Source organism: Sorex fumeus, unplaced genomic scaffold (assembly GCF_029834395.1).
Source record: "Sorex fumeus unplaced genomic scaffold, SorFum_2.1 ptg000061l, whole genome shotgun sequence".
NCBI classification, from domain to species: domain Eukaryota; kingdom Metazoa; phylum Chordata; class Mammalia; order Eulipotyphla; family Soricidae; genus Sorex; species Sorex fumeus.
The window spans coordinates 52,407,760-52,433,828 of NW_026606118.1; the positions used below are offsets into that span (position 1 = coordinate 52,407,760).

The 26,069-nt window shown below is 39.1% G+C and overlaps 1 protein-coding gene across 3 annotated transcripts in view; it reads left to right on the forward strand.

The window, feature by feature from the left end:
- The first annotated feature begins 1,135 nt into the window (after positions 1 to 1,135).
- Positions 1,136 to 26,069, forward strand: part of PTCHD4 (patched domain containing 4) — a 221,310-nt gene continuing 196,376 nt past the window's right edge. Inside the window, exons 1-2 of one of the 3 annotated variants that reach the window (XM_056126069.1) lie at positions 1,136 to 1,271; positions 1,651 to 2,236. In XM_056126069.1, coding sequence (XP_055982044.1) covers positions 1,688 to 2,236 — 549 coding nt within the window. In that variant the 5' untranslated portion in view covers positions 1,136 to 1,271; positions 1,651 to 1,687. Of the gene's footprint in view, positions 1,272 to 1,633; positions 2,237 to 26,069 lie in introns of those variants that run through there. The other 2 variants (XM_056126068.1, XM_056126070.1) reach the window with 2 other exon arrangements.

Consider the following 26,069-nt stretch of genomic DNA (forward strand, 5'->3'; position numbering starts at 1 on the left):
CACAGGAGCAAATCAGAGAGGCTCCCCAGGATGCTTTCTACGGTTATGGGTAGACAATCCTTGCAAATGGAGAGGAAAATGTGAGGAGACTGAAAGTGACTTTTTTTTTTGTTTTAAACTGTGTTTGTTCTGAACTTCAAAAGTCCAGAAAGCAAGTATGCTATTTTAGGAGAAACCACATACCACTGCCTGTGGATCTTAGACACACCACACACACACACACACACACACACACACACACACACACACACACACACAGTGTTATCTTCACAGCTACCTAGTCACTCATCATGTTTTCCCTAAACTTTAAAAGTACGGATAGCAAATGCAATGCTTTATGAACAATCCCATAATACCCGTGTACCTTCACTACACACACACACACACACACACACACACACACACACACACACAGTGTTATCTTCACAGCTACCCAGTCACTTATCATGTTTTCCCTAAACTTCAAAAGTACGGATAGCAAATGCAATGCTTTATGGACAATCCCACAATACCCATGTACCTTCACTACACACACACACACACACACACACACACACACACCATTACCATCACCACCATCACCACCCTATCAAACCACCAGCCCAGTGCCTCGGATCAACGATTTCTCTCCCATCACCAGGGATCCCCAAAGCTCCAATGCATCGCCCAGGGGGGCGGAGGGGGGGTGGGGGTGGGTCTCAAACCCAGCCGAGGCTGCAAGCGAACTGAGGGTGCGTTCGAACGGTAACGTAGAAGGTGTTGCAAGGAAATCCCCTTGCGTGCTTTGTGGCATGTTAAAAATGCAGCATCATCCTCTCGGCTGCCTTCCTTCGGCCCGAAAAGCAGGATTCCAGGGCACGCGGAACCCGAAGGGGCCCCAAAAGGCGGCGAGCCTGCAAACGCCTCGGCCCCCCTCCCATCTCGGCTCGCATCTCGGGGGGCCCCCGCTGCGCCCGCGGCGCCTTTCACGCAGCTCCTCCCGCAATCACTCGGGCGGGGAGGGGGGCCAAACCAAAAAAACTCTAAAAATAACCGGGAGCCTCTTCCCACCCCCCCCCCTCCACCCCCGCGATCCCAAGCTCAGCCTCCCCCGCGCGCGTCCACCCCTCCCGCCGCGCCCGCCCCTCCCTCTCCCGCCTCCTGGGGCACATGTGGACTTCTGGCACCGGCGGGCCACATGGTCCCGAACCCCGGTTCGGAGCACGCCGGGCACGCAGCCGCCTCCTGCAGCGCGGGATGCAGGGCTAGAGCCGGGCAGCGCCGCGCGCGCGGTGAGAGGGGCGCGCGTGGGGGGGAACGGCGGGGCGCGGGCAGGCCGGGGCGTGGGGGCTGGGCCGGGCCGAGCCGAGCCGGGCCGGGCCGGGCCGAACCGGGCTGGGGGGTGGGGGTGGGGGTCCCCGCAGCAGCGCTCCACGCGCGCCGCGGCGCCCGCCCGCCCGCCCGCCCTGCTGCAACTTGCTGCAGTGTTTGAAAGAGTCGTCGGAGCGCGGGGAGGTGGGGCCGGGGGAAGACCCGGCGGAGCGCGGCGGGGCGGGCCTGGGGGTGGGGTGCGGTGGGGGGGGGGGGGTTGCGGGGAGGCGGGGACTGTGGGTGGGGAGCGGGCGAAGGGGCTCGCCCGTGCGCTTACACCTGTCACATGTGCTTTTTAAGACGGCCCGGAGCGCCTGCGAGCTGGATCGGGTGGAGGATGCTGCGGCAGGTGCTTCGCAGAGGGCTCCAGTCGTTCTGCCACAGGCTGGGCTTGTGCGTGAGCCGCCACCCGGTCTTTTTCCTCACCGTGCCCGCAGTCCTGACCATCACCTTCGGCCTCAGCGCGCTCAACCGCTTCCAGCCCGAGGGCGACCTGGAGCGCCTGGTCGCTCCCAGCCACAGCCTGGCCAAGATCGAGCGCAGCCTGGCTAGCAGCCTCTTCCCCTTGGACCAGTCCAAAAGCCAGCTCTATTCGGACTTACACACCCCCGGGAGGTATGGCAGGGTGATCCTCCTCGCCCCACCCGGGGACAATATTTTGCTCCAGGCGGAGGGGATCCTGCAGACCCACCGTGCCGTGCTGGAAATGAAGGTGAACCACAAGGGCTATAATTATACTTTTTCCCATCTGTGTGTGTTGAGAAATCAGGATAAGAAATGCGTGCTGGATGATATTATTTCAGTGCTAGAGGATCTCAGGCAGGCTGCCGTCTCCAATAAGACAACAGCCAGGGTGCAAGTGAGGTATCCCAACACTAAATTAAAGGTATGCTCCTCCTGCATGCTTCTGCCAATTAAAGAGGCAGCACTACATTTCTTGCCCTAAACAAGCAAAGAAAATGCAGAGGTCTCATCCTTCAGACTCAGAAGCGGATGCTTCTTTCATTTCGGGGGGCGGTGGGGGGAGAGGGGCGACTACGCGAAGAAAACAGACCATGAATGGTGCGACTAGATATTCAGAAATTCAAAGCCAAACTAAACAAAATGCCAAAAAAAAAAAAAAAATGAAAAAGAAAAAAAAAAAGTTGCTTTTGAGACCCTGCAGTTACATCTTTGTTCAGGGTTAATAAATCAGTGAATGGAAGGGGGAGGGGGAATCCTGAACAATTTGGGGAATTTCTTTTCATAAGGGGCTCGATGTATTTCTTATTACTGATTACACCTCCACCTGGTGCCATCTCCACTATTCTCATCTTCAGCCTGGCTTCATTTTTTTGACATGTAGGAACTTTGTGTTTGAGTGCCCCATGAGCGGATGTGCCTGAGAGTGGCGGGTTATGGCTGTAGTAGGGATTCCAGGAATTGTGTGTATGTGTGTTTGAAGAGCAAAAGAAGCAGTAGTCTTCTTTAGAGGAAAATGGGAGACTCAGCTAGCTCATTGGCGGCCCTTTCGTGAGTCTGGCTATTTTCATTCCACACACTAACACTCCCACAAATCAGAGCAAGATTATCATATCCCAAGAGCAAAAGCAAACATGAGCAAAATTTTGCTCCACTGTGAGCGAAATTTGCAAAGGATGTTTCTTTCAGCGTACCTCCCATGTGCTGTTTCAACTCTTAATTCAAATGTTGTTGCTCAAAGGAGATTTTTCAACTCATTCTACACTGTCAGGGTTGAGCTGCTGTGGGAAATGAGGCATGAAGTCTCCAGGTGACTGAAGTTTCAGGGACAAACATGACTTTCCAAAAGAGTCATTGCATCATTCGTATGCTCGACCCTGTGCTTGTCCAAACATGTATAACCAAAAAGTCCCTATCTAGGTGTTTCCTAAGAAAGAGAAATATTATTTTTCTCATGTGTGTGAGGATGTGTGTGCACATGTGTGTGCGTGTGCTTCATGGAGATAATGGTATAGGAAAGATTCCAGTTTCCATAACAGTATCCCCTAATAGAGAACTCCAGGAATGTTTCTATTTGATATATCAGCATTTTTATGCAATTTAAATTAACCTCCTCAGGCTTTCTGAGATAAAAAAAAGACTCATTTTCCTGAACTGAAGGATTTAATGCACTGGGAAATTTAAGATGCCTTAGGAAACCTCATAACCTGACTCCTTTTAACATGTTCGTGTTTCAGTATATTCAGAGGCTGACAGGGTTTTAGCTTTACAAAGCTGAACAACCCCTGAAGGCTTAGTGAAACTAAACAGATGATGCATCAGCTTGAAATCTAGGTAAGGGCTTCTTGGATTCACACTTACTGAAGGGACCATGATGACTGTATGAAGTTGGGAAGAGTGCATTTGGTTTTCTAAAGCCTTTGCCAGCAACATTATTACTTGCTAAAGAGAAATTAATGTGGTGAGGTTATCTTCCCAGTTTATTGACATCAGTTGAATTCCTTTTTTTGCCAGTTATACAGACATCACATTTAAGGAAAGATCTGCTTGTCTGTGATTATTTAAATTTCGCCTTGCTTTTCCAATGGGACAAGTTTGCAGTTTGTTCACAATCAGTATTAGCTGTGCTCCTTACTTCCTTTATTCGATAGTATTCTCCAGATGGAAGGACTTCTTGTCCATTCAGCCACTGTGAACGTTTTATCAGAGCAACATCACTAGGACATTTCCGCTGCAGCCTCCTGAGGTATTTATTTCATTCATTTCATAATCAGTCTGTGCATTGATGACTTTCTAGGTGCTCTTCTAGGTACTTAAGAATTTGGGTTAAGAAAAGCAAGATTCTTCCTCTCCTGAGGCTTTAGAGTAGTATCTGTCAGTGTTCTCACGCATCTGGAGGCAAACCTATGTTCATCACTGAGCCATACTAAGCCAATTATCTATCCTCTGCATGAAGTTTCTGAATGTTTCTTTCATTGATTTCCACCTCAGTGGAGCAATAAAAGGCCAAATGCAACTCACATTAACTCTATTTTATAAAGTCATTAATATACTGCATTCTAATATCAGAGTGTCTACAAATATGGGCTTGCTTCTCTTTCACAGCATCGGTAGAGAGTTTTTAAGCTACATTTGGGTATTTTGGTGCTTACTGAATCTTCTGAGCAGTGGACTCTCTCAAGCGTCCAGCAGAAATCTTACCCATCATGATGAAATACAAAATATCATGTGTCATGTACTTTGCATACCTAGAATCTTTCAAAGGGTTTCCAAAAACTTCCAGGTTATTATTTTCCTCATGCAGAGCTAAATGAGATGGTCTTTGCAAGTTATTTGGCAACACTTTTAATATATGAGAGTGATTCTCAAAGAGTGAGTTTATGATGTCAATGCATACTAATGTCTGACTCTTTCTGGTGTGTGAGACTGAAGCAAAGAAAATTTAAGTACATTCTTTGGGCTCTGATTAATTTTGTTTTCTTCAGTCATTCTTCACCTCTCTTTCAAACTCTGGCCAATGTGGAAAATTTTAGTGCTGGAAGATGCTCTTGATGGGCAGGGAATTGGGAGTTGAAGAAAGAATACAAAATAAATAGCCTTGACTGGATAAAGTGAATAGGATTTGGCAATATACTGGCTTCAAAGAAGTGATAGGTGAGTTTTGGAGGATAATTTGAAGGTGTATAAGCACTGATGGACTGAATGAAGCACTCAGAAACCTTATGACAAGCTGAAGGGTGTCTTCCAAATATTGTTGAGACACCCAAGTAGCTCTGAGCATAGAATGATTTAGAACTTTTTATTAATATGATTGGCAAGATATGTAAAAAAAAGAGCAACCGTTTAGAATACTATAGGAATGATGAGATATGCAAGCGATACACAGATGTCAAAGTCTGGAATTTCTACACCCTTATAGTATTGACTCTATAATTGCACCTATCTTTATCATCGTTACATTAACATATCTTAATTTGGCATAAACTATGCAGTGTCATATTATATTTGTCTTTACTATTCATGTTCTCATACTCAAGCCTCATCCAGCTCTACAAAGGCATTGATTATTCTGTTGACTATTTAATCTATTTGTGCTACAATGTCACGGTACCTTTATCACTTTGCCAACCTATATGGCAAGCATTTATTTTAAAGATATTCACTGAAGTCTTCGAATTTTTGTGTCGTGTTTTGTGATCACACAATTTAGGAGCTATTTTCTCACCTATTGAAACATAGATATTTGTTAATTTGTTCAGTGTAACAAGATTAAATTTTTAATCCAAGCATATAAATAATTGAAGTTAGAATCTGATGAAGATAAAACTGCTCTGAAAGCTGAGAACCAAATTCCAAGTAATAGTTACAGATTATATTCTCCTGTTTCCAAGGTAGACCAACCTAAATCCCCTTTTCCATCTGTCTACCTGAAAGTAAGGGTTTCCAAATGTTCCAGTTTCTTTATTTTGGTCACAGTAAATGTCATCGGTAAATAGGAAACAGACAACAGGGCTGGAAAGATAGTAGAAGGTAAAGCAGCTTGCCTTGCACACAGCTGAATCCAGATTGATCTCAGGCACTGCATATGGTCCCCTGAGGACTGCCAGAAGTGATCCCTGAGCACTGAGCCAGGACTAAACCCTGAGCAGCACTAAATATGACCCCAAAGAGAAAAAGAAAAAAGCTGATAAATGTGGTTCAGGACAAATGGATAAAAAGTAATGAAGCAGATTTTATTCTCTTACAGCTCGTTCTTTTGAATAAATTACCTTAATATGTACCTATGAGTAGATAATTTTAAGTGATGGCATTGAATTTAAGAAATGTTACATACAAGGACTTTCCTGATTCTTAACAACAGATATTGTTTCTTTGGGTTTATTTTCTGCGTTGAGACAATGTTAAGAAACTAATATTTAACTTCCAATTTCAGTGGTAGGGCAACTAAGTCAACACAGAAAGTGTAAACCGGTATAATTTTTAGATATTTCCAAGAGATATACACTCCACCTGCTTTCCCAAATTTAAGCTAAAATTTCATAAGATATTCTTGCCAGGGTATTCTATGACATTTTGAGTCATGCTTATTTTCATGGCTGTCTCTAAATAGTAGGAAACACTGTGACACTATTGAATGTTCAGTTTGTGTTGAAGTAGCAATGGTGTTTTACATACTCAGCATTATACATGTGTATGTTAGGGAGTATATTTATTATCATTTTATGGAGACCAAAACTAATGCCAAGTATATTCAGTGACTTCTATGAGGTCCTAACAGTAGTGCACATTGTTGTACTTTTCCTCATGTGCATCTTGTGTGTATTTCGTTACATTTATATCTAAGTACATCATTTGAGAATTGATAATATAAAATATACTATGTTTTTACTTTCAAGTTCCATTTATGTAATGCTGGCATATGGAAACTTATTGACTTATCTATATTAATTTTATTATCCTATAAGCTTGCTATTATAGGGATTGATACCACAATTAAAATGCTCTAAGTTGTTTTTTCAAAAAAAATACAGTAATACATTTGGTTCTTGGATTTAAGTCCAGGTCTGTTAGTGCAGTTCACAATCTTAACCATCGTATTCTATTACATCCAACACATTCTCTACCATTGTCTATTACAAAAATTCTTTAATAATTACCAACTACAAAAGGACAGGTCATAATTTTCAGGATATCTGAAATTCATATTAAAAGTCCTCTACACATTTTTCATATCTGCTTGCTCACTCCCAGTATTAAGTCAAGTGAATTTGTTCCTACAAACCTTTCCATTGGGGCCTATTCCTGCCGCCTACCTATATTGGAACCTATCGTATAGAATTTAGCATATTCTTCCATGACATGGTATCACCTTTAATTCTATTTCTTCTCAACTTAGAACACATCTGTAGTGAGGCTCCAGAATCTACTAATTGGAAAATAGAACTGGAAAAATCTATGGTGCGTCACAAGTGTCTGAGCCAAGGGGCTTCTGTGCCAGAAATCTTTCCATGTTAGGTTTTTTTTTTTCTTTTTGGGTCACACCTAGTGATACTCAGGGGTTACTCCTGGCTCTGCCTCAGGAATTACTCCTAGCGGTGCTTGAAGGAACATATGGGATGCCAGGGATTGATCCCTGGTCAGCTGTGTGCAAGTAAATGCCGTATCCACTGTACTATGGCTCTGCCCCGAGATCTTTCCATCTTAAAGTGACATTGGGAAGAAAACATTGATGAGATATAAAGGTATAATTTAATGAGGGCTAAATTGAGAAATATTCAGGAGATATGAAGCTTAACTCCAGTTGTCTAAATTGTAGTTGTGTAACAATAGAAAAGTCTCATCAGCAACTGGCCTTCAGCTACATCTATAAAATGAGAACCCGTCTGGAGTTGCCAAGATTCTTGTTAACTAGTAAAGTTCTAGGATTTTCCTATAACTTCCTTTGTGTCATTACAGTGAACTGGAAAATATATTCTAGATTAATTGCTCTCTATAGTATAATAGATTACTTGGTGATATTTGAACTATATTGCTGAACACTGTTACAGTTTTCTAAGTGATTGTAATTGTGGTTTACTAGCTATGCTATTCAGTTGTTTATTCATCAAAAATTTTAGAAAACCTAGGTGGGCAAAAGACATCTTTGATTATCAAGATTAACAAAGATCAGCCTCAAATGAAATTGAATTATTTATTTAAGTATTAGTGTGTCTTTCCACTTTAGGAATTCATGGATTAAGGGAAGATTTAAAAACAATAAAACAGTAATTTTTCTCTCTCCATTCATCTTCTCATTTTCATTTTGACCCTCAACTAATATGATAGTAATTTATTTAGTGTTTCAGGACTAGCAGTACCTTACAAGTAGAGAGAAATCAGAGAAACATACAACATCATGGAGTTGTAGAGGAAATGAATGAAGCCCTCCACCCCACCCCATATCATTTTCTTTCTTTGTTGGTCACTTTAAATAATAATTAAACCAACATTCTTTTATTCATCTTTTCTCTATGAAACATAATTGTAACTATCACAAGATACTATGCTGTTCTTAACAAAATATACTAGGCTTAGAGAATATTTTTTCGATGGGCTGGAGTGATAGCACAGCGGTAGGGCATTTGCCTTGTGCGCAGCCTGCCCGGCCAAGCCAGGTTCGATTCCTCCGCCCCTCTCAGACAGCCTGGCAAGCTACTGAGAGTATTCAATATGCCAAACACAGTAACAAGAAGTCTGACAATGGAGACGTTACTGGGCCTGCTCGAGCAAATTGATGAACAACGGGAGGACAGAGAATATTTTGTAATTTAACTCATTTGTTATTTACAACTGTGCCTCACTGCTTTTCATTATTTCAGAGTTTATTAACATATGCCCAGACCAATTCTAGTGGTAACCAAACAATTCTATATTCTCAGCATAAGCACATTAAATGAAGAATCTGGAAATTCCAAGGTTCTTGATCTGCATACCAGTGTTAGATCAGAAAGCTAGTCTAGTGCATCCCTAACTAAAATCAGCAGGTAGGGAGTAACTCACGTCCCTTATCTGTTTCTGCCCGAGTGCTGCTGAACAGGGTGACTTTAGTAAGATCCCTGGTACCAGGAACATCTAGGGGATGCTTTTGATACCCCCAAACTATGTCAAGCTGCATTGTAAGCTACCGGTTTAATTTATTTTTGTCTCCTAAGAGCTTGTTCCACAAAGTGTCCATGGACCAGCAGCTCCAGCCATACCTGGAAGCTTGTTAGAAATGAAAACTCTACAGAAACCTCCACATACCTGGCGACCAGAATCTGCTCTCTAGGTGGTTCTCATGCACTTGAAAGTTTGGGAAGCTCAGGTTTAAGACTCAAGACTGGCATCATTCACATTCCCTGCTTGAATAGGAAGTGATAGGTGTCCATTCAGACCAAAACACTGTAAGACTGAGCCATTTAGCCCACAACCTTGTCTTTTAGAAGTGTCATGAAGACACTGAAGAAATCAAGACAATTATCAAGCAGCTCTTGCACACTGAGATTCCCATCGTGACACCTGATTTTGCTTACGCTGATTACTGGCGTTCAATATTTTCCCAAAATGTTGAAATTAAATCTAACCATTTCTTTAAGACAAATAATAATCAGCAGCATTTTTTATCAAACCCCTTTGCAGTTATTTCTCAATAGTAGCAACATTAAGCCTTAGTTAGCCTAATTATGTTAATATTATATGAGAACACAAGGTATAGGAACTATATATAGGAGCAAGATTACTTGGGGGAAAAAATGAAACTAAATTACAGTGTAGTATATTTTCAAAGTGGCATTGCAAACCATACTGTCCTCAGACAGAATTATTATGGCAGAGGCATTCACTGAAATCAAGGCCCATTCTCCATCATTTAGAGGAATTCAGGGCCTCTGAAAGGTACCTGATGAGCAGCTCGCAAAGTGAATGGACTGTTTAGTTATAGGATTTGTGTTAAAACAGACAATGTTTTTCCTCCAGAGCCACCATTCTAACATGGAAAGTCCCCACCTGGGCTACTCTAACTTCCCTCTGTTCTGTCAAAGATGCGAAGCAGAGGAAAGGTACTGGGTTCTGGAAAGCAGAATCAAGTGTTCTTACAGTAACAGGAAGTTCTGAACGGTGCTCCTCCAGGTATTTGTGGACATTTGACTGGATGTTTAGGTTTAGTTTCTCAAAGTTTTCTCTCCCTTATATCCAGGAAATGGCACTTAACCATTGCCTTTGGGTACACATAAGAAGAGAATGTTATGCAGGGAGAGAATGTCGAGCCCTGATCATCACTGCAAGCCATGCTACTGTGGACAAGACCTTTAGATTCAAAACCCGTTCATATACACATTCATTTGGATAACACTCTAAGTTCTGCTATGCCAGGCATCGTACATGACTCTGGGATAGGGAAAGAAGCAAAACATCCGTGATGTTTACCTTCTTACAGCTTGAATCTAGTTAAGAACAGAGAAAAATTCACATAAGTAGAAATTTATAATCATAAATCATGGAGAAAAAAATACATGGTGCAGAAAAAAATAGAATACCAAGTCTTAGGTATTAGGCTTTCTTGAGGAAGTGCCATTGAGCTGCAGGTGACAAGGTGTTACACACAAACATGAGCTTGATGGTGGAATCAAGAGCAGGATTGGGAAGATATAGTGTCCTCATGACATTGAACAAAAGTCACTTGGAGACCAGTGATAGTGGTTAGAGTGTAAGGGCTATGTTAAGGATTTCTTGTGAATAGACAATTCAGATCACGGTCTATGGATCTAAACTTTCCAGTTTGTGTCTTTGCTTTGCCCATTAGCTCTATGACTTTGTAACATGCTTTTATCATTTTGCAGTTCAGTTTCTTTGTCAGAGTCCTTATCTCTTAACAACTGACTCTGTTGAATGAATTCATGATACCTGAAAGTAGCACTTCTCAATCTATAGTTGTTCTCTGGGGATCTTGTTTGAAATGTGGATTTTTGTTTTTGTTGTTATATGGGATAAGAATCAGCATTTCAAGCAAGCTCCCACGTGATGCCAATGCCACTGGTTCATGAATCTATGAATCAAACACAACTCTGAGAAGAAAGGATATAACGCAATTGATTTATTGTAAATTTTTAATTGATTCATTATTCATTCTCAATTTTTTTCTTTTAATTGAGACATCTTAGTTTCAAATATTATTGAGGCTATTATTTTATAGCTACACCAATTCCATCACCAGCGTTACAAGAGCCTCATGATCGTTGTGAATTTTTAATAAATATTAGCAATTTGACTCCTTGGACACTAATAAAGCCCTTATCCTGAAGTAGTGAATTGAATTTTTTAATGTACTTATGACTAGGTAAAAAAAACATAGTAACACCATTTTGCTTCAACTCTCAGTGCTGAAAAATCTTTATGGTAGCCATCACTATTTTCTTTATGAAGTGGTCTGTGAGGGACAGCAGATCTCTCTGCTTTCCGTACTAAAGAGCTTAAGCTGTCTGCAGGGTCATCAATTTGAATGCTCCCTTTCTTTGATAAGGACAGCAGATTAGGAGAGTGTGGGACCTTTATTTCGGTGTTAAGTGGGTTTAGAGGTTTCACCGAGGTTGCATTTGTTGTTATTCTCAATAAAGCCAACTTTAACCACTTCCTCTCCTCTTCTGTGACATTCTGATCTACCTCTCTGATGGTTCTACACTTCTTCCTGCATCACTATTCCTACTATTTACATCTTTATTATCGCTCCCATAAAGCAATCTTTTTCATGATTTCTCCAAACTTTCACAGATGCTAAACATCTTTTTTCTTCCATATCTATGACTTTCCAGTCTCTATTCTGTCATTTACTCAGAATCTCAGTCATTCGTGATGACTTTTTCCTTCTTGCCACCACCAACCAGCGAAGACACATGCATAGTAACACCCAGTAAGCCATCAGTTCCTGATAATTCTTTATCAGAAACTCTTGAAGTACAGTCCTTGGACTACAGTATTGACATATCAGAATGTTAAAAAAAAGTGAAGAGTCTCAGATCTTAATCTAGATCTACTAAAACTGGGGATGGAGAACCAATAAGCCCTCTAGATTTATGGTTTTCAACATTATACTTGTTAACGTGCACCATACCACAAAACAGAAGTTGGAAACTACTCTTAGTTAAATGGGAAGAATGTGCTCAAAATCAAACAAAAAAAATTCTGCAGACCAATGCCAATCTGCAGACCAGTAACTGAAAACCACTTTCCTGCACGATTCCGAAATAGGTTGATGTGTGAGCTTGTGTTCACTAGTGGTTCATTATTATTTATTTTCCGTTTTTTTTTTTCGCTAGACCTAGTAAGTGGTGCTCAGTGCTTCCACAAGGAACCATATGTGGTACCAGGAGCGAACCTGGGTCATCTATGTACAAAGCAAATTCCTTACTTGCTGTTCTATCTCCAATGGTTCACTTGCTTGACTAGTGTCAAGATCTCCAGACTCTGAATTAGTTGGTGTGGAGTTGTATGGGTTGGGATTTTTAAAACTTCTCTGTTTGATTATAATGGATTACCAAGGTTGAAGCCCAAGGTCTCTTTTCCCATTTTTCAAATGCATTTCTCTTTTCTTCAGTGTCACTCCCTTGAGACTTCATCACATTGTACTTATTTCATTTATATGATGATCTCATCTCTTTGATGTAATTTCTCACTCTTGGAACTAGCCTAGGTAATAGAGTCATATGAGTCTTTTATTGTTTTTTTCATCTCCTGAAATCTTGCAGAAATCACCATTTGCCTTAAAAGGAAATTATGAACTCTTGACCATAGTTATTTGAAACTTTCTTTGGACAGGTCCAACACCTGTAGTATTGGGTTGCAGTGTTTCATAGGCTATAACCAACCTCCAAAGCAAACCTGCTCTGAAATTCTCTCATTTCTTATCTTCATACTGTTTCTTTCCTGAAATTTATTTTATATGGGTCAGACCAACCCCATCTCTTAAAAATGGAGATTTCAAGGTGATTTTTTCCATAAAATGTCTATAAATTGTTTCCAAAGAAGAAATCACTTTCATTTACCTTACTGATAATTCAAAGGTGTTTCCCTTTATACAATCTGATATATATTGTAGATTTGCTGCAAGTCTTTGTCCAAACCTTACTGCACTTGTTTAATGAACTAAAAAGGGCTGGTAGCTTGCAATATATAAAATGGTTGGCCTGGATATAACTAATCAAAAAGGAAATCTGTGGAACAAGCCCTTGGGTACCACTAAAAAGGAATAGGGAGAACAACCATATCTGTTGGCCTGTTTAAGCTGTGCTTAAACTCCAAGGAGAACTGGCCAGAGAATGTTACCTAAGGTTGCATTCATGAGTGATCTCCTGGGGTGTAAGAAACACAAGCAGTAACACTGATTTTTTTGGAACTAAAGCCACTGTAAACAACACTTTCCCCATTTATATAACAGCTCATATATGGTGAGCTCAGAAGCGACCATAGGAACATTTTTGGGGGTTGTTATGGCTCAGCAAATCAAGTTACAAGATTTAGCACATAAAACACAGGCTGCTCAGTTAAATCCGAATTCAGATATTAAAGTTAAGTTTTAGTATAGATATATCCTAAATATTGCTGATCCGAAATTCAAATTTAACTGTGCATTTCTATTTAATGGACAATCTAATGGAAGGGGAATTCATAGAAACCTATCTGGAGACTGAAGCACAACTTCGGGGTCCCAGACTAGTACCATTTCTCACTATTAGCAGCTCTCAAGCAGAGAGGGTGGGAGAAGACAAAGAAGCAAGGTCCTGTTGGGTAAAATAAAGCTATTGTTAGGATTTAGAAATGCATGAATACAACTTTTTAGAGGCCAAAGATCTTGTGTCTTATTTAAGTAGTGATGAAAGCTACTGAAACTTAAGTCCCTCTTAATGGGACCTCTTTTATGTGCTCTGACCTTAGGAAACCCAACTATTAGGATTTGAATAGATTCAAATATTTAGTTGCTAGTAAAATGAAAATTGAATGAATAAATGGAAATTTTCCAAAGATTACACAAGATAAGGATTGCGTTTGGCTTCTGTTTTATATTTTGACTATAAAATATGTCTTCTGTTTTCTATTTCAACTTAAAAAATATGTATATACAAAACAAAATAGTTAAAAGTATCAAATGATAAGATAAATAAATCCCATAGAGATAATAAATAGCCTGGTGACTAGAATGAATTTCAACAGTACATTTGTAATTGAAATTTGCTAAAGGAAGGATATTAACTAATAGATCATTAGTTAAATCATTGTATTTAGCAATGTATTTGTATATCAAGTCATTATAGCCTGTGTAAAAAAAGTTTGCAGTTGTGTTTCAATGATATCTCAATTTTTATTTTATTATTTATTATAGTTTAGGTAACATGACTCTAATTGTGTTAAATTTCATGGTAATTAGTATGAAGTTACTACATCCCACCACCACTGCTTGTGCCTATGGCCCTCCATCACTATTTCTGTGTCATCTCTGGTCCACGTTTCACTCTCCCCCATCCCTTTCCCCACCTTTGGGTAATTAGTTTTGTAATTCAAGACCACTGTATCACTGTAGCATTGTCCTCCTGTTGTTCATTGATTTGCTCGAGTGGGCCCAGTAACGTCTCCATTGTGAGACTTGTTGTTACTGTGTTTGGCGTATTGAATATGCCACGGGGAGCTTGCCAGGCTTTGCCAAGACCAATATTTGTTATCGTTTAACGATGTTTATTCCTTTGTCCATACTTTCTCAGTTTGGGGAGTTTGTTTTGGGGACACACCTAACAGCGCGTAGGACTGACCTCTGGCTCTGCACTCAGGGATAACTTCTAATGGAGTTAAGGAGGACCATATGGGGTTCCAGCGATTGAATTCAAGTGGCTTGCATGTAGAGCAAGTGCCCTACCCTCTGTACTATTATTCCAGCCCCCTCTACCACAAGCTATCTCAATTTTTATAAAATTCAAAAGAAAAAATAAACTGCCCATATCAAACTAGAACCATATCTACATTAAAATGGTGATTTATTAGACACAAAATAATTTGATTTAATACTTAATAATACTGACAAAATAATTTGACTTAATACTTAATAATAATACTGTGGTTATAGAAAATATTTTTTCATCTTTTTAATGGTTGATCAGTTATTCAAGTTTTAGAATCATTAGATTGGAGAAGGGGCATTTATTCAGCTTTTATCATTTCTAACTATTAAATATAATTGGGAATAACAAAAGCGAAAATGTTTAATTTATAATATAAAGTGAATAACTTTGTAGATTTTACACAATGGTGGAGTCTAGAATCAGTTTCTTAAAATACAGGGAATTGTTAAATAAGTAATGATCAGAAGCCCTGTTTTTCCTTTGAAAAAGACTAAGCAAAGTGAGGATGAATGCAGGTTAGTGAACATTTGTAGGCTTGTACTATTACCTAACCAAAACCCGATCCCTAAACAGATATATCACCCTTTTTGTGTATTAATTACTTTACTAAAAATAAGGACAAAACCCGTTATGAGGCATTTCTACAGTAGAACTAATATAATTATGAGCTTTTTAGAATCCATCTTATTTTTCCTTCAAGATTCTAAATCTTTGATGTCAGGAATCATATCTTGTTCACATTTCTGGTTTGAAAGAAATGCAGGGAAAGTATAGTTTGTAATTTCTCCCATCCCAGAAAGTAAGTCTACCTGCTAATGCATTTGGAGGATGATTTCTGCAATGTAAATTCTTGGAGAGATGATGCAGAGCCTGTGTAATGGAACATGAGGACAGGGATGGTGGGATAGCAGTAAGTAACCTTGGAGACCAACGCTCACCCAGAGCTCTCAGGGGGATAGAATCTCAGGGTCTGAACTAGTTTAATGACCCCTTTTTATAGCTAGCGCAGACCTCTCTAAGGGAATAGCACATAAAACTGGGATTAGTAACGACTTTTATTATCATTTCAGACTTTTTCAACATGTTTATCATAGGGAGTCTCTATAAGGAATTAAATTCTTTCTAAGCAGTGAAGATTTTTAGATATTTTAGTCATGTCTTATCAATGTGTATCTTACTAAACAATGCTTATACTTTTACTTTTAGTTAAACTTATCTTAGAACAGTAGCTTATAAACAAATATTGTTCTGCTTAATCTCTTCATGATAGAATACTTTGATAATTGATTACTGATAAGAAATTCTTACCTCCAATCTTTCCCTCAGTTGTGTATCTTGAAAATTTATTAATGATGCTAATGTGGTAGGTGTGATAATTTGACCTATTTAGCCTAAAGCAACAAATGTTTATTGAGGTGGGTTCTCTTTCTTAATGGAGTGAGACTGAAGATCCACTTCTTGGGTGAATTCCGCTTTCAACTAACGTGAAGAGGGAAACTAAAGAGAAAAAGATAAATCTGTTTGAATTCAATATTGTCATTTAGTTATCTATGGCTGTAGACTGTAGCACTGTAGCACTGTCCTCCCATTGTTCATCTATTTGCTCGAGTGGGCCCAGTAACATCTCTATTGTGACACTTCTTGTTACTGTGTTTGGCATATTGAATTTTGCAGTGCAGGCGAGATACTCTGGGTAGCTTGCCGGGCTCTCCAAGAGGGGCAGAGGAATTGAACTCTGGTTAGCCATTTCGGCCGTGTGCGAAACAGCAATGGCTATAGACATGTGGACTTAATAGTTTTTCTCTTTAGGTTTTATATTTAAGTACTATTATCATTTATATCCCCTTTGTAGATGGTCAAAGTTCCTGGTACTTGGTTAGTTCTTAATATGTTTGTTTTTGGTTTCAGCTTCTAGTTGTTTATTTTTGTCTTACATTCACAGTACTTCGGATAACGTGGAAGAAGTATTAGATACACACAACTTATCATGATTTAGTCAAGAAAAAAATAGAAAATATGAACAGACTAATTAATTAGAAAGGAGATGATTTGGTAACAAAAATTCTCCCAGCAAGATAAAGTCCAGGATCTGATTACTTCACCTCTAAATTTGAATAACCTCACTTCTTCAAATATTTATTCATTTAAAGAAGAATTAATGATAATCCTGAAACTCTTAGACAAAAGCAAACTCATGTGATAATTACCCTGATAAGTAGTTTTTAATAACTTGTAGTTATTTATATATATGTTTATACATATAAATATATAAACATATATTTATATATATATATCAAACCTCACCACAACTCCAAGGAAAGATTAGCAAACCAAGTAAAAACTCTGACTACCCCATTCATTAACTCTGTATTCAATTTATTTCCAGTCCTTTACAATAAAATGCACAGTTGTTATGTAGATTGTGTATTTTTCTTGATCCTGTTTCTTTTCATTTTAAACATATTTTCATAATTATCATTTTATGGTTTACTCAAAAGCCTGGCAAGTGACTGTGACATATTTACTTCACTGTTCATTTATGTTATCTTTAGAGTATTTCTGGGATAGTATTTTTGGAGCTGATTTTTAGTCTTTAACAGGCATAGGAAGAAAGCAAAATATTCTGGCATATCAACAGAAGCTGTAAGAAAAGCATTTTCTTGTGTGATTCAAAATGTCACTTTCATAAGTTTATGCACTAGTGAAAGCAAGTTACAAATATAGGTCAACAAGTTCCAAGGGAACAGGTGTCCCAAGAAAATCCTTGGATGGATATTTGAAGGACTTTATTTATTTATAGAGCAATTCCCAAATGCTGTAAATTGTTTTGTTAAGGACCATAATCAAGATTAAACTTCTAAGACTTTGTAGCTTATTCTATTACAATGTAATTTGTACTGCTCTTCACTTGGTAGAGCTCAGTGAATCTGGGAAGAAACACTTCAGGAACTTTCCAATTATATTATACTTGGGGCTTTTCCCCGACGGATTGCATCAGATTCTTGGGGAAAGGGCCAAAGAATTTTCATTTCAAAACTGTGTATATGATTTCAGAGGGTAACCACAGAGACAAACACTAAAAGAACTTGGCTTTAAACAGTTTTCCCTTACAGTGTATGTAGATGTACAACTTTGTAGATGTACAAAATGAAGGCATTAGAGTCTAATGAGATTAAGGGACTACTACAATATGCCTTGGACCTGAGCTTTAGAATTAGTTTGGGGTTCCAAAGGAGATAGCATTTACCCTGATACTAACAATCACGCTATCATGTCACCATCAGGAAGCTGCCTCCCTAGGAGTTCTGTTGCTAAGTGAATAACTTTATCCTATCCTATGCTTCCCTAATCTGGTATTAACGGGCTAGAAATATATCTTAATCAATTTTCTCTGCTCCAAATATGTCCTGAGTTGCTCTTCATTGGGGAAAATATATCCCTTGGCACTTTGAAAGTCATCAGTATCTAATATGCTTCTGCAAAGAGATAATAAATAAAATCTCTTAGCACATGGTATATATTTATTATCATGCTGATGGAGCCAAAGGGAATGAATCTTGATCTCTCAAAGTCTAACACTAGAATTTGAAGTAAATTTGCCTTTTTAAAAATTACTAAATCCTTAATTTCCATCAAAGTAACCTAAATTCCTTCATATGTTGAAGTGGTCAGTATTTGCTACTTAGTGACCAGTTTGTTAGTGATATTCATTTTAGTCTACCAATATGTTGAATGAATGAAATATCAGTGAGTTATTTTCAATATTAGTGGATTACTTTAATTTTTGATTAACACTTTTTTTAGTATTAAAAATTATGTTTAAGGATTTTAAGATGCTCTCGGTTTTAGCTTACCCAAAATTTTATCTCTAACCAATCCTATCTGTTATCTTCTGAAAACTGTCATACATCTTCTATGGACATTTGAGTTTTGGGAAAGTTAAGTTTTACTTTTAGAAGCTTAAAATTTCTAAGTCATTCATAAACAAATCCTGCTTTTCTAGATCAATATAGCCATACATTTGATCTTAAGTAAAAGTAAAGTAAAGGCCCTCCCGTTGATCATCGATTTGCTCGAGCGGGCCCAGTAACGTCTCCATTGGAGACTTTGTTGTTACTGTGTTTGGCATATCGAATATGTCACGGGGAGCTTGCCAGGCTCTGCCGTGCGGGCGAGATACTCTCGGTAGCTTGCCAGGCTCTCTGAGAGGGGCGGAGGAATCGAACTCGGGTCGGCCATGTTGGCTGCGTGCAAGGCAAACGCCCTACCACTGTGCTAATGAAATGTCTAATTAAAGGAAAAATTAAGTTTATTAATGTTCAGCAGGTAGCTCCAGCTATATAGACACTATAAACTTTGAGTGCACTTCTTGGGTCAGTAGAAAGATTTCCATTACCAATCTAGTAGATTCACAAAGCTTATACTCCCTCTCTTACTGTTTTTAGTATGTCATAATTATTTACCTTATTTTTAGAACAGTAGATAAAAGTGGATTCAATTCTCTATTTTAAGAAGAGGATTTGATTCCCCACTTCTACTGCAAACCATAAGTACAATTTCAATTCTGTAAAATGCTTTTACTTTTTCTGAAGCCTTCAAGATTTTAGATATAAACCATCATGTTGCATGTGTCTATTTTCATGAAACTTTATCAAGAGAGATTTTGGAATACACACACATACACTTCAGAAATCCCTATTATAAATTAACTTAATAGTCTACTCTCTTATATCCATTTAAAACAGGTATTCTGTTTCTTTTTCTTTCAGTGAAATAAGGAGAACCCTGATTATCACTATCATCACTGACCCATCTTTTGCATATGACCTTGGAAATAACAGTTATTCTCTTTGCCTTCTCTTTTTTTAACAGAATAATCCTTTCCACATTGACCTCATTCCTCACCACAGAATTTGCTAAAATCAAGGGGCATTTAAATTTGAGAAATTACTGTCTTCTGAGTTAAACACATGTATTATGTTCATTAGAAACATCCCCTTGCTTTAAGTTTTCTCCTTTCTCTGTTTGCTTATCTCAAGGATTAGTTATTCTTGGTAGAAAGATGCATATATTCATGCTTATGTGGCTTTAGAACGTGTGCTAGGCACTGGGGTTACAGAATAAGTCAGAGAAACCTACTGTCCAGTGAGGAAAGAGTATGATTAAATAAGCCTTTATCTTTACCACATGGTAACTTAAATCTTAAATATTATTCTGAAATGATCAGATCTCTGAATAAATAAGAAACAAACTCTAGATTTAGTGTAATATCAGAAGGAACCTCCCCAAGGGCATTATAAGAAACAAGTACTCTTTACTGATTGGAGAAGTCTTTCCAAGATGATTATTGCAATTGGTAACAAATGTTTTCTTTTTCGAAATATATTCATTAAAATTGAGGCCAACAGAGAGTGTTTCTCTGTGAGTAGGGGAATATTTTGCTATAATCAGTTACTCTGAAGGTTATGAAGTCAGCATAAAAATCTCAATAATGCTATAGACATAAAAAATGAATACAAAGCAAGAAAATTTTATGGGTTTAGACCAAGAAATATCAAGATAAAAAAAAAACCTTAAGGGTTATTAATCATCCACTAGACCTGGCCAGAAGATTGTTGGGTAATGGAACTTTCCATGACTCCAAAAAGCATCCTAACTTCTGGCCTTTCTTCCCTGGAATGTACTAACTCTTGAGATAAGCATAGGATTATTTAATCAGAAAAAAAATAAGACACAGTCAAAGTTCAAGGCATTGTGAAGCATCTCACAAATTGTAAAAAAAAGGCACATTTTCATTTTATGTTTATTAGCACAGAGATTTGGTATCCCACAAACTATAGCAAAATGCAGAGTTCTGAGTAAGAACAAAGCACACAGAGGTTAACTTGTGCTTATGTATTCTATCTGTCTTAATAATCATTTCTAATTTATTGCCCTCTTGGGTGGTAAAGCAGCAGTTTTATTCCCATTAAATTAGTTTTTAACCAAAGGTAATGTTAAATTGGGGGGAGTAAATATAATTGAGAAAAAGTAGCTCAGATCTTTACTAATCTAAAGGATATTTTATGTATGTTTCTGAGTTAATGTTTATATACAAATTGTGGGATACCAAATCTCTGTGCTAATAAACATAAAATGAAAATGTGCCTTTTTTTTCTTTTATCAAAAGGTTTGTTTGCATGAGCAAAGTGAGATGCAGAATTAACTAAGAGTCTAGCAAATTCAGCTGTTACAAACAGAAAATCTAGATGTTATTGTCTGACTGTTTCATAGCAACACATATTTTGCTTTATCCAGAAGTTATTTCCCTCTTCTGGGGTTTTGCTATTACTGATATTTGTTCATTTAAATGTATTGATATTTGTTCATTTAAATTCAGATATCTTAAGACAGCAAACTGGGAATTCTCTTTCTTTGAATATTGTTGGAGGCCAGTGTTAGTACACAGTGGGTTTGATGTGAGACCCTGGGATCACTTCTATCCCGACAGTCACATGTGCTGACATTGACCCTCAACAGTTGTGTGTGATCTCATGTAGTCACCTCGCAGTGATATTTCACAAAGCTAACTGACAGTTTACTTCACACCCAGGCTCTTTAGAGCACCTCCCCGCCCTCCCCGCCCCCCCCCCCCCCCCATCTCATGAGCAGTCAGTCATTGCCCACGTGTCTGTTCTCTGCCTTGCAGAGAAAGTGCTGCTCCAGAAAACATTCAGGAATTTCTGGGATCCTCAACAGTAGCCTAGAGAAGAACCCTTACTTTATTTTCATTTTCTACACTGAGGCAAACATGGTACACACTATGAAGTAATGTGTTCCGGCTCTCTCAGATTGGGAGAGGGTAGGCATTCTCACTGCAGGGGCTGCATGCTTTCTCCCCAACCACTATTGGGTAGTATATTTTTTCCTAACCAAATGGCTATTCTTTGGTTTTAGAAATTTACCTTTGGTTTTAGAAATTTGGTTTTAGTCTTTAGTTTGGTTACCCAATGTGGAGAGGAAAGTAAATGAGAGTCGCCCTAGCAGTTTCCTAGAGTCACTGGGTCACCTCCAGCAATTTCTGGTCCACAGCTGGAGGTTCAAAGCAATGGCCAAAGGATGTGGTACTGCTCAGATTCTGCATACACAGATTGCCCGGGCTATCTCAGCGGTGCTCAGGGATCAAGGACAGTGACAGTGCTAAAAGATGCTCTGAGTATTGAACTGGAATGTCAGCTGCATGCAAGGCAGCTGCCTTAACCCATGCATCATCTTTTTAGCACCAACGTTGCCCATTTTTAGAAAGTGACCAAGTACTGGTTTTCATAAGAAACCAAGATAAAATGTGGAAGAGAACTATCATCAAATTCATCCTTATCCAGAGTTAATAAAAGTATATTCCCTATAGCATTTTTTTCAGGAGCAATTTAGGCAGTTTTATTAAGTTCAATTTATGTGCATCTCAATTAATTGATTGAATTTCTGCCACTTTTCTTGGAAAACTCCTCTAAAACCCTAATAAACCTGAATAATATCCTGACACCTCTCTATTATAAAACTATTTATCTTTATTATGGTATTCCATTATTCCTTTTTCTATTAACAATATAGAGTAGCTTAAATAATTCTTCTTTATTCTCATAAGTCGTGGTGATATTTAGTTTTTATGAAGACCAGCAAACCCCTCATCATCAGCAAACCAGCCCGGAGTGGGGCTTCATGGAATAAGAACTGATATAAACAGAAATGCATTTGTTGTAATTTCAAAGTGTTCTCTTCCTTCTCCAAATTGAGATTGGAGAAAACTAACTGGCATCTTTAGTTCTTCCAATTTTATTTAACCACCACCACTCTAAGGATACTCAGAAAAGTATGTTGTATAAACATTTCTGGAGTCCTCACTATATGCAAAATAATAATGCATTCTGTATCTCTGATTGCCTCGAGCAGGCCCCAGTAATGTCTCTTCGTCCTAGCCCTAAGATTTTTTTTTTTTTAAAGTGCCATATTCAAGGCTCTTTCAGAGTTAGGAGAATGAGACCCTTCATTGTTACTGGTATTTGGCATATTGGGTGCACCACGGGGAGTTTGCCAGACTCTGCCGTGTGGGCAGGTTACATTCGGTAGCCTGCCAGTTTGTCTAAAGTAGAAATGAGATGATAAGATGTCACGCGGCCGCATTTGCTTCCGGGAGCTGGGTTTTATAGTCTCTGAATCTTGGCCGCTGATGGGATTACACGGCGCCAGGGGCCTAATTGGTGGGTGTTACCCCTGCCTACTGGAATTTGGAGGATCTGGGTGGAGGATGCTCAGCCCCAATCCGAGTAGGCTTGGAGATCTCGGCCCCGGAACCCGCGTGGCTTTGTCCCTCTGCCGGTACCTTCATGTGTGCGGAGAGTGGTCTCAGCATGGTGGTGGCTGGTCCTGGAGGTCTTCGGCTGCCGGGGCCCTGGTCGGAGTGGGGAGGAAAACTCAACCCGCTCCCCTCCAAGGGACCCCGGCGAGGACAGCCAGGCGCGGGGGCAGGAGACTCTGTGCTGTGTCTCTGAAGCACTATAAAAATACTAGCCCTACTAGTATGGGATTTACAACTTAGTTGGCAAGTCACATATATACAGTGAGGAATAAGAGGGAGTAAATATCCAATGAAGGATGTAGACACTACTTGCCAAGAAAATAGTCCAGAGGAATGATGGATCACTCTTTTCTTTGCCCAAGGCTTTAAGGAAGTTGTGGTATTTCAACTAGTTTTAGAAATCAGGCTTGAAGTCACCAGGAAAAAGTGCAGGGAGAACTCTTGGAACAAAAGAATTAATCCTCAGAGAGTACCCATTTGTATGGCAAATTACATATTAATTATTATTTAAAAATGGGAAGAATTATTGTATTTCCTAGAATTGTCTTAGTATCCTGCTTAGAGTCATACAAAGCTCTTAGTTATAAGCCCCTGAATATGACTAAATTCAAGGGAATACAAATAATGTATAAATTCTCTACATCACCCTTCTCTTCCTTTCCATTCCCTTACCTCTCCTCCCTTCCCCACTTCCCACCCCACTTTTTCCTTTTGTATTTGGTTTTTGGGGTATGTGGGAACACAGGGACACTTGTTATTCAGTACTCAGAGTCACTCCAGGCAATCATCAAGGGACCATGCAGTGCCAGAGACTGAAAGCAAACTTCCTCTGCACTCCAGCTCATTGAACTATCTCTGGCTCTGGGTTGTTGTTTAATCTTAGACTACTTCTTTGTTACTACTACTTCATTGTTACTACCAGTAACAATGATGGGTCTCACTCTCCTAAAGAGTCTTGAATATAATCTCAGGGCTAGAATGAAGGAGACGTTACTGGGACCTGCTCAAGGCAATCGACGAATAACAATCGAATCGACTTCTTTGTTGTATGGCATTTCAGTAACATTTCAATAACATCACTCTTATATTGGCATCTACTACGAAATTTTAATAGGGTTCTTCCTTTTCTTCTGACTTGGAAAAAAAATAACTCTGGTCATTATCAGATATCCCTGGATGCAAAATTACCCCCAACTCCCTGAAAGCCACAGCTCTAGTCCTAAGAATACTGTAAGAAAAATGTTCTTGAATTTCTCTCTCCTCCCTTTGCAACACAGATCATCAAAAAATTGTCTCTTTTTTAATTGAGGGGAGGGGTCACACCCAACAGTGTTCAGGGCTTATTTCTAGTTCCACACTTAGGGATCACTTCTGGTGGGCTTGGGGGTCTTTCTGGGTTGCCAGGGATTGAACCCAGGTCAGCTGCATGCAAGGTAAGCACCCTGCTTTATAATTGCTCCAACCCAGAAAAGTGATTTTTGAACCTAATCTAAATCCCTCCTATTGTATGTCATAAATCATCTTCCTGTATGGCCACAGACTCCATGCCTTCTGCATCAAACATATTTAATCTACTTGGCAGGACAGTGGACTGTGAACTCTAAAGAATTTCTTGGCTACCCAGGGAAAACTACTGAGAAATGTTCTCTACTATCTCCTCTCAACAGAGGAAAATTTCTTCAGGCTTGTTCCCTTGTCAAAATTGTAGTCCTATTTAGATTAGGAACCTATTTCAATTGTAAATTCCATTGGTGGGGAAAGCTTAGCATTTAGGCAAGAGCACAGCTGGTGCTTCCTGGATGTTAAATAATTCATCTTCCCTTTTGGAGAGTCAGAAACAGCCCAGCTGAGATACTAAATCCTCAAGGTAATATTGCAAAGCTGAGTCCCTGACACTGAGGAGGAAAAAGGCCTCCTAAATCACAGAAGCCATTCTCTAGCTTTAGGAGAATGCTATTTGCTAACTTGATTTGCCCTCATTTCGGTAACACATGGAAGACAGGTGGCCCTGGGAGAAATTTCATGAAACTTGGTTCAGGTTCAAATTAGACTTTCTACATTCTATAGGTTATCATTCCTGGATCAAACTCATAAATATAGTTCTTTCTTTTTTTAAAGTGAAATATCTGACTCTTTAAAACTGTTTTCCCCAGAAAGCAACAAATGATCATGAAAATGAGGCAACACCTACTCAACTGTGCTTTTTAGAAAATCGATGACATTTAAGTAACTGCTTTAAATATATATATATATATATATATATATATATATGTCTATATATACACACATATCTATAGTGTAGTCTGTATTGGTCTATATTTTTCTAGTACTTAAATCTCATCTCGAATTTTGATATTATTTTAAAAGTTGTATTCAGTCCTCCATAATGTACAATAGCACTTTAGAGAGGTTGGTTAAGATTTCTTCAGGTAGTGACGAAACTTAGAAATGTTATTTCTTGGGGCTGGAGCAATAGCACAGTGGGTAGGGCATTTGCCTTGCACATGGCCAACCCAGGTTCGATTCCCAGCATCCCATATGGTCCCCCGAGCACTGCCAGAAGTGATTCCTGAGTGTATGAACCAGGAGTAACTCCTGTGCATTGCCGGGTGTGACCCAAAAAAAGCCAAAAAAAATGTTATTTCTGTCTCTTGAAAAATAAAATATTTCTCCTGGAGACTAATATAACCTCTTACTGAGACAGTAACCTTCTTGATGATAGGTCTAAACCTAGGCTCTCAGTTCAACCAAGTTTCAGTGATTGTAGGAATGTAATGAGAATTAATTCATTTATTATTTGAGGAGAGATTTGGGGTTCAGCCTGTGGTGCTCAGGGTTGACTCCTGGATCTGGACTTAGGAGTCACCCTCAGTGTGATTTGGGGTACTAGGCGGAATGTTGTGCTGGGGATCAAAATGGGATAGGCTGCATACAAAGCAAGGCTGCATACAAAGCAAGGAATTGTCCCCTGTACTACTGGTACATGTGAGACAGAACTGTTGGCCTCGGATCTCTGTTCATCC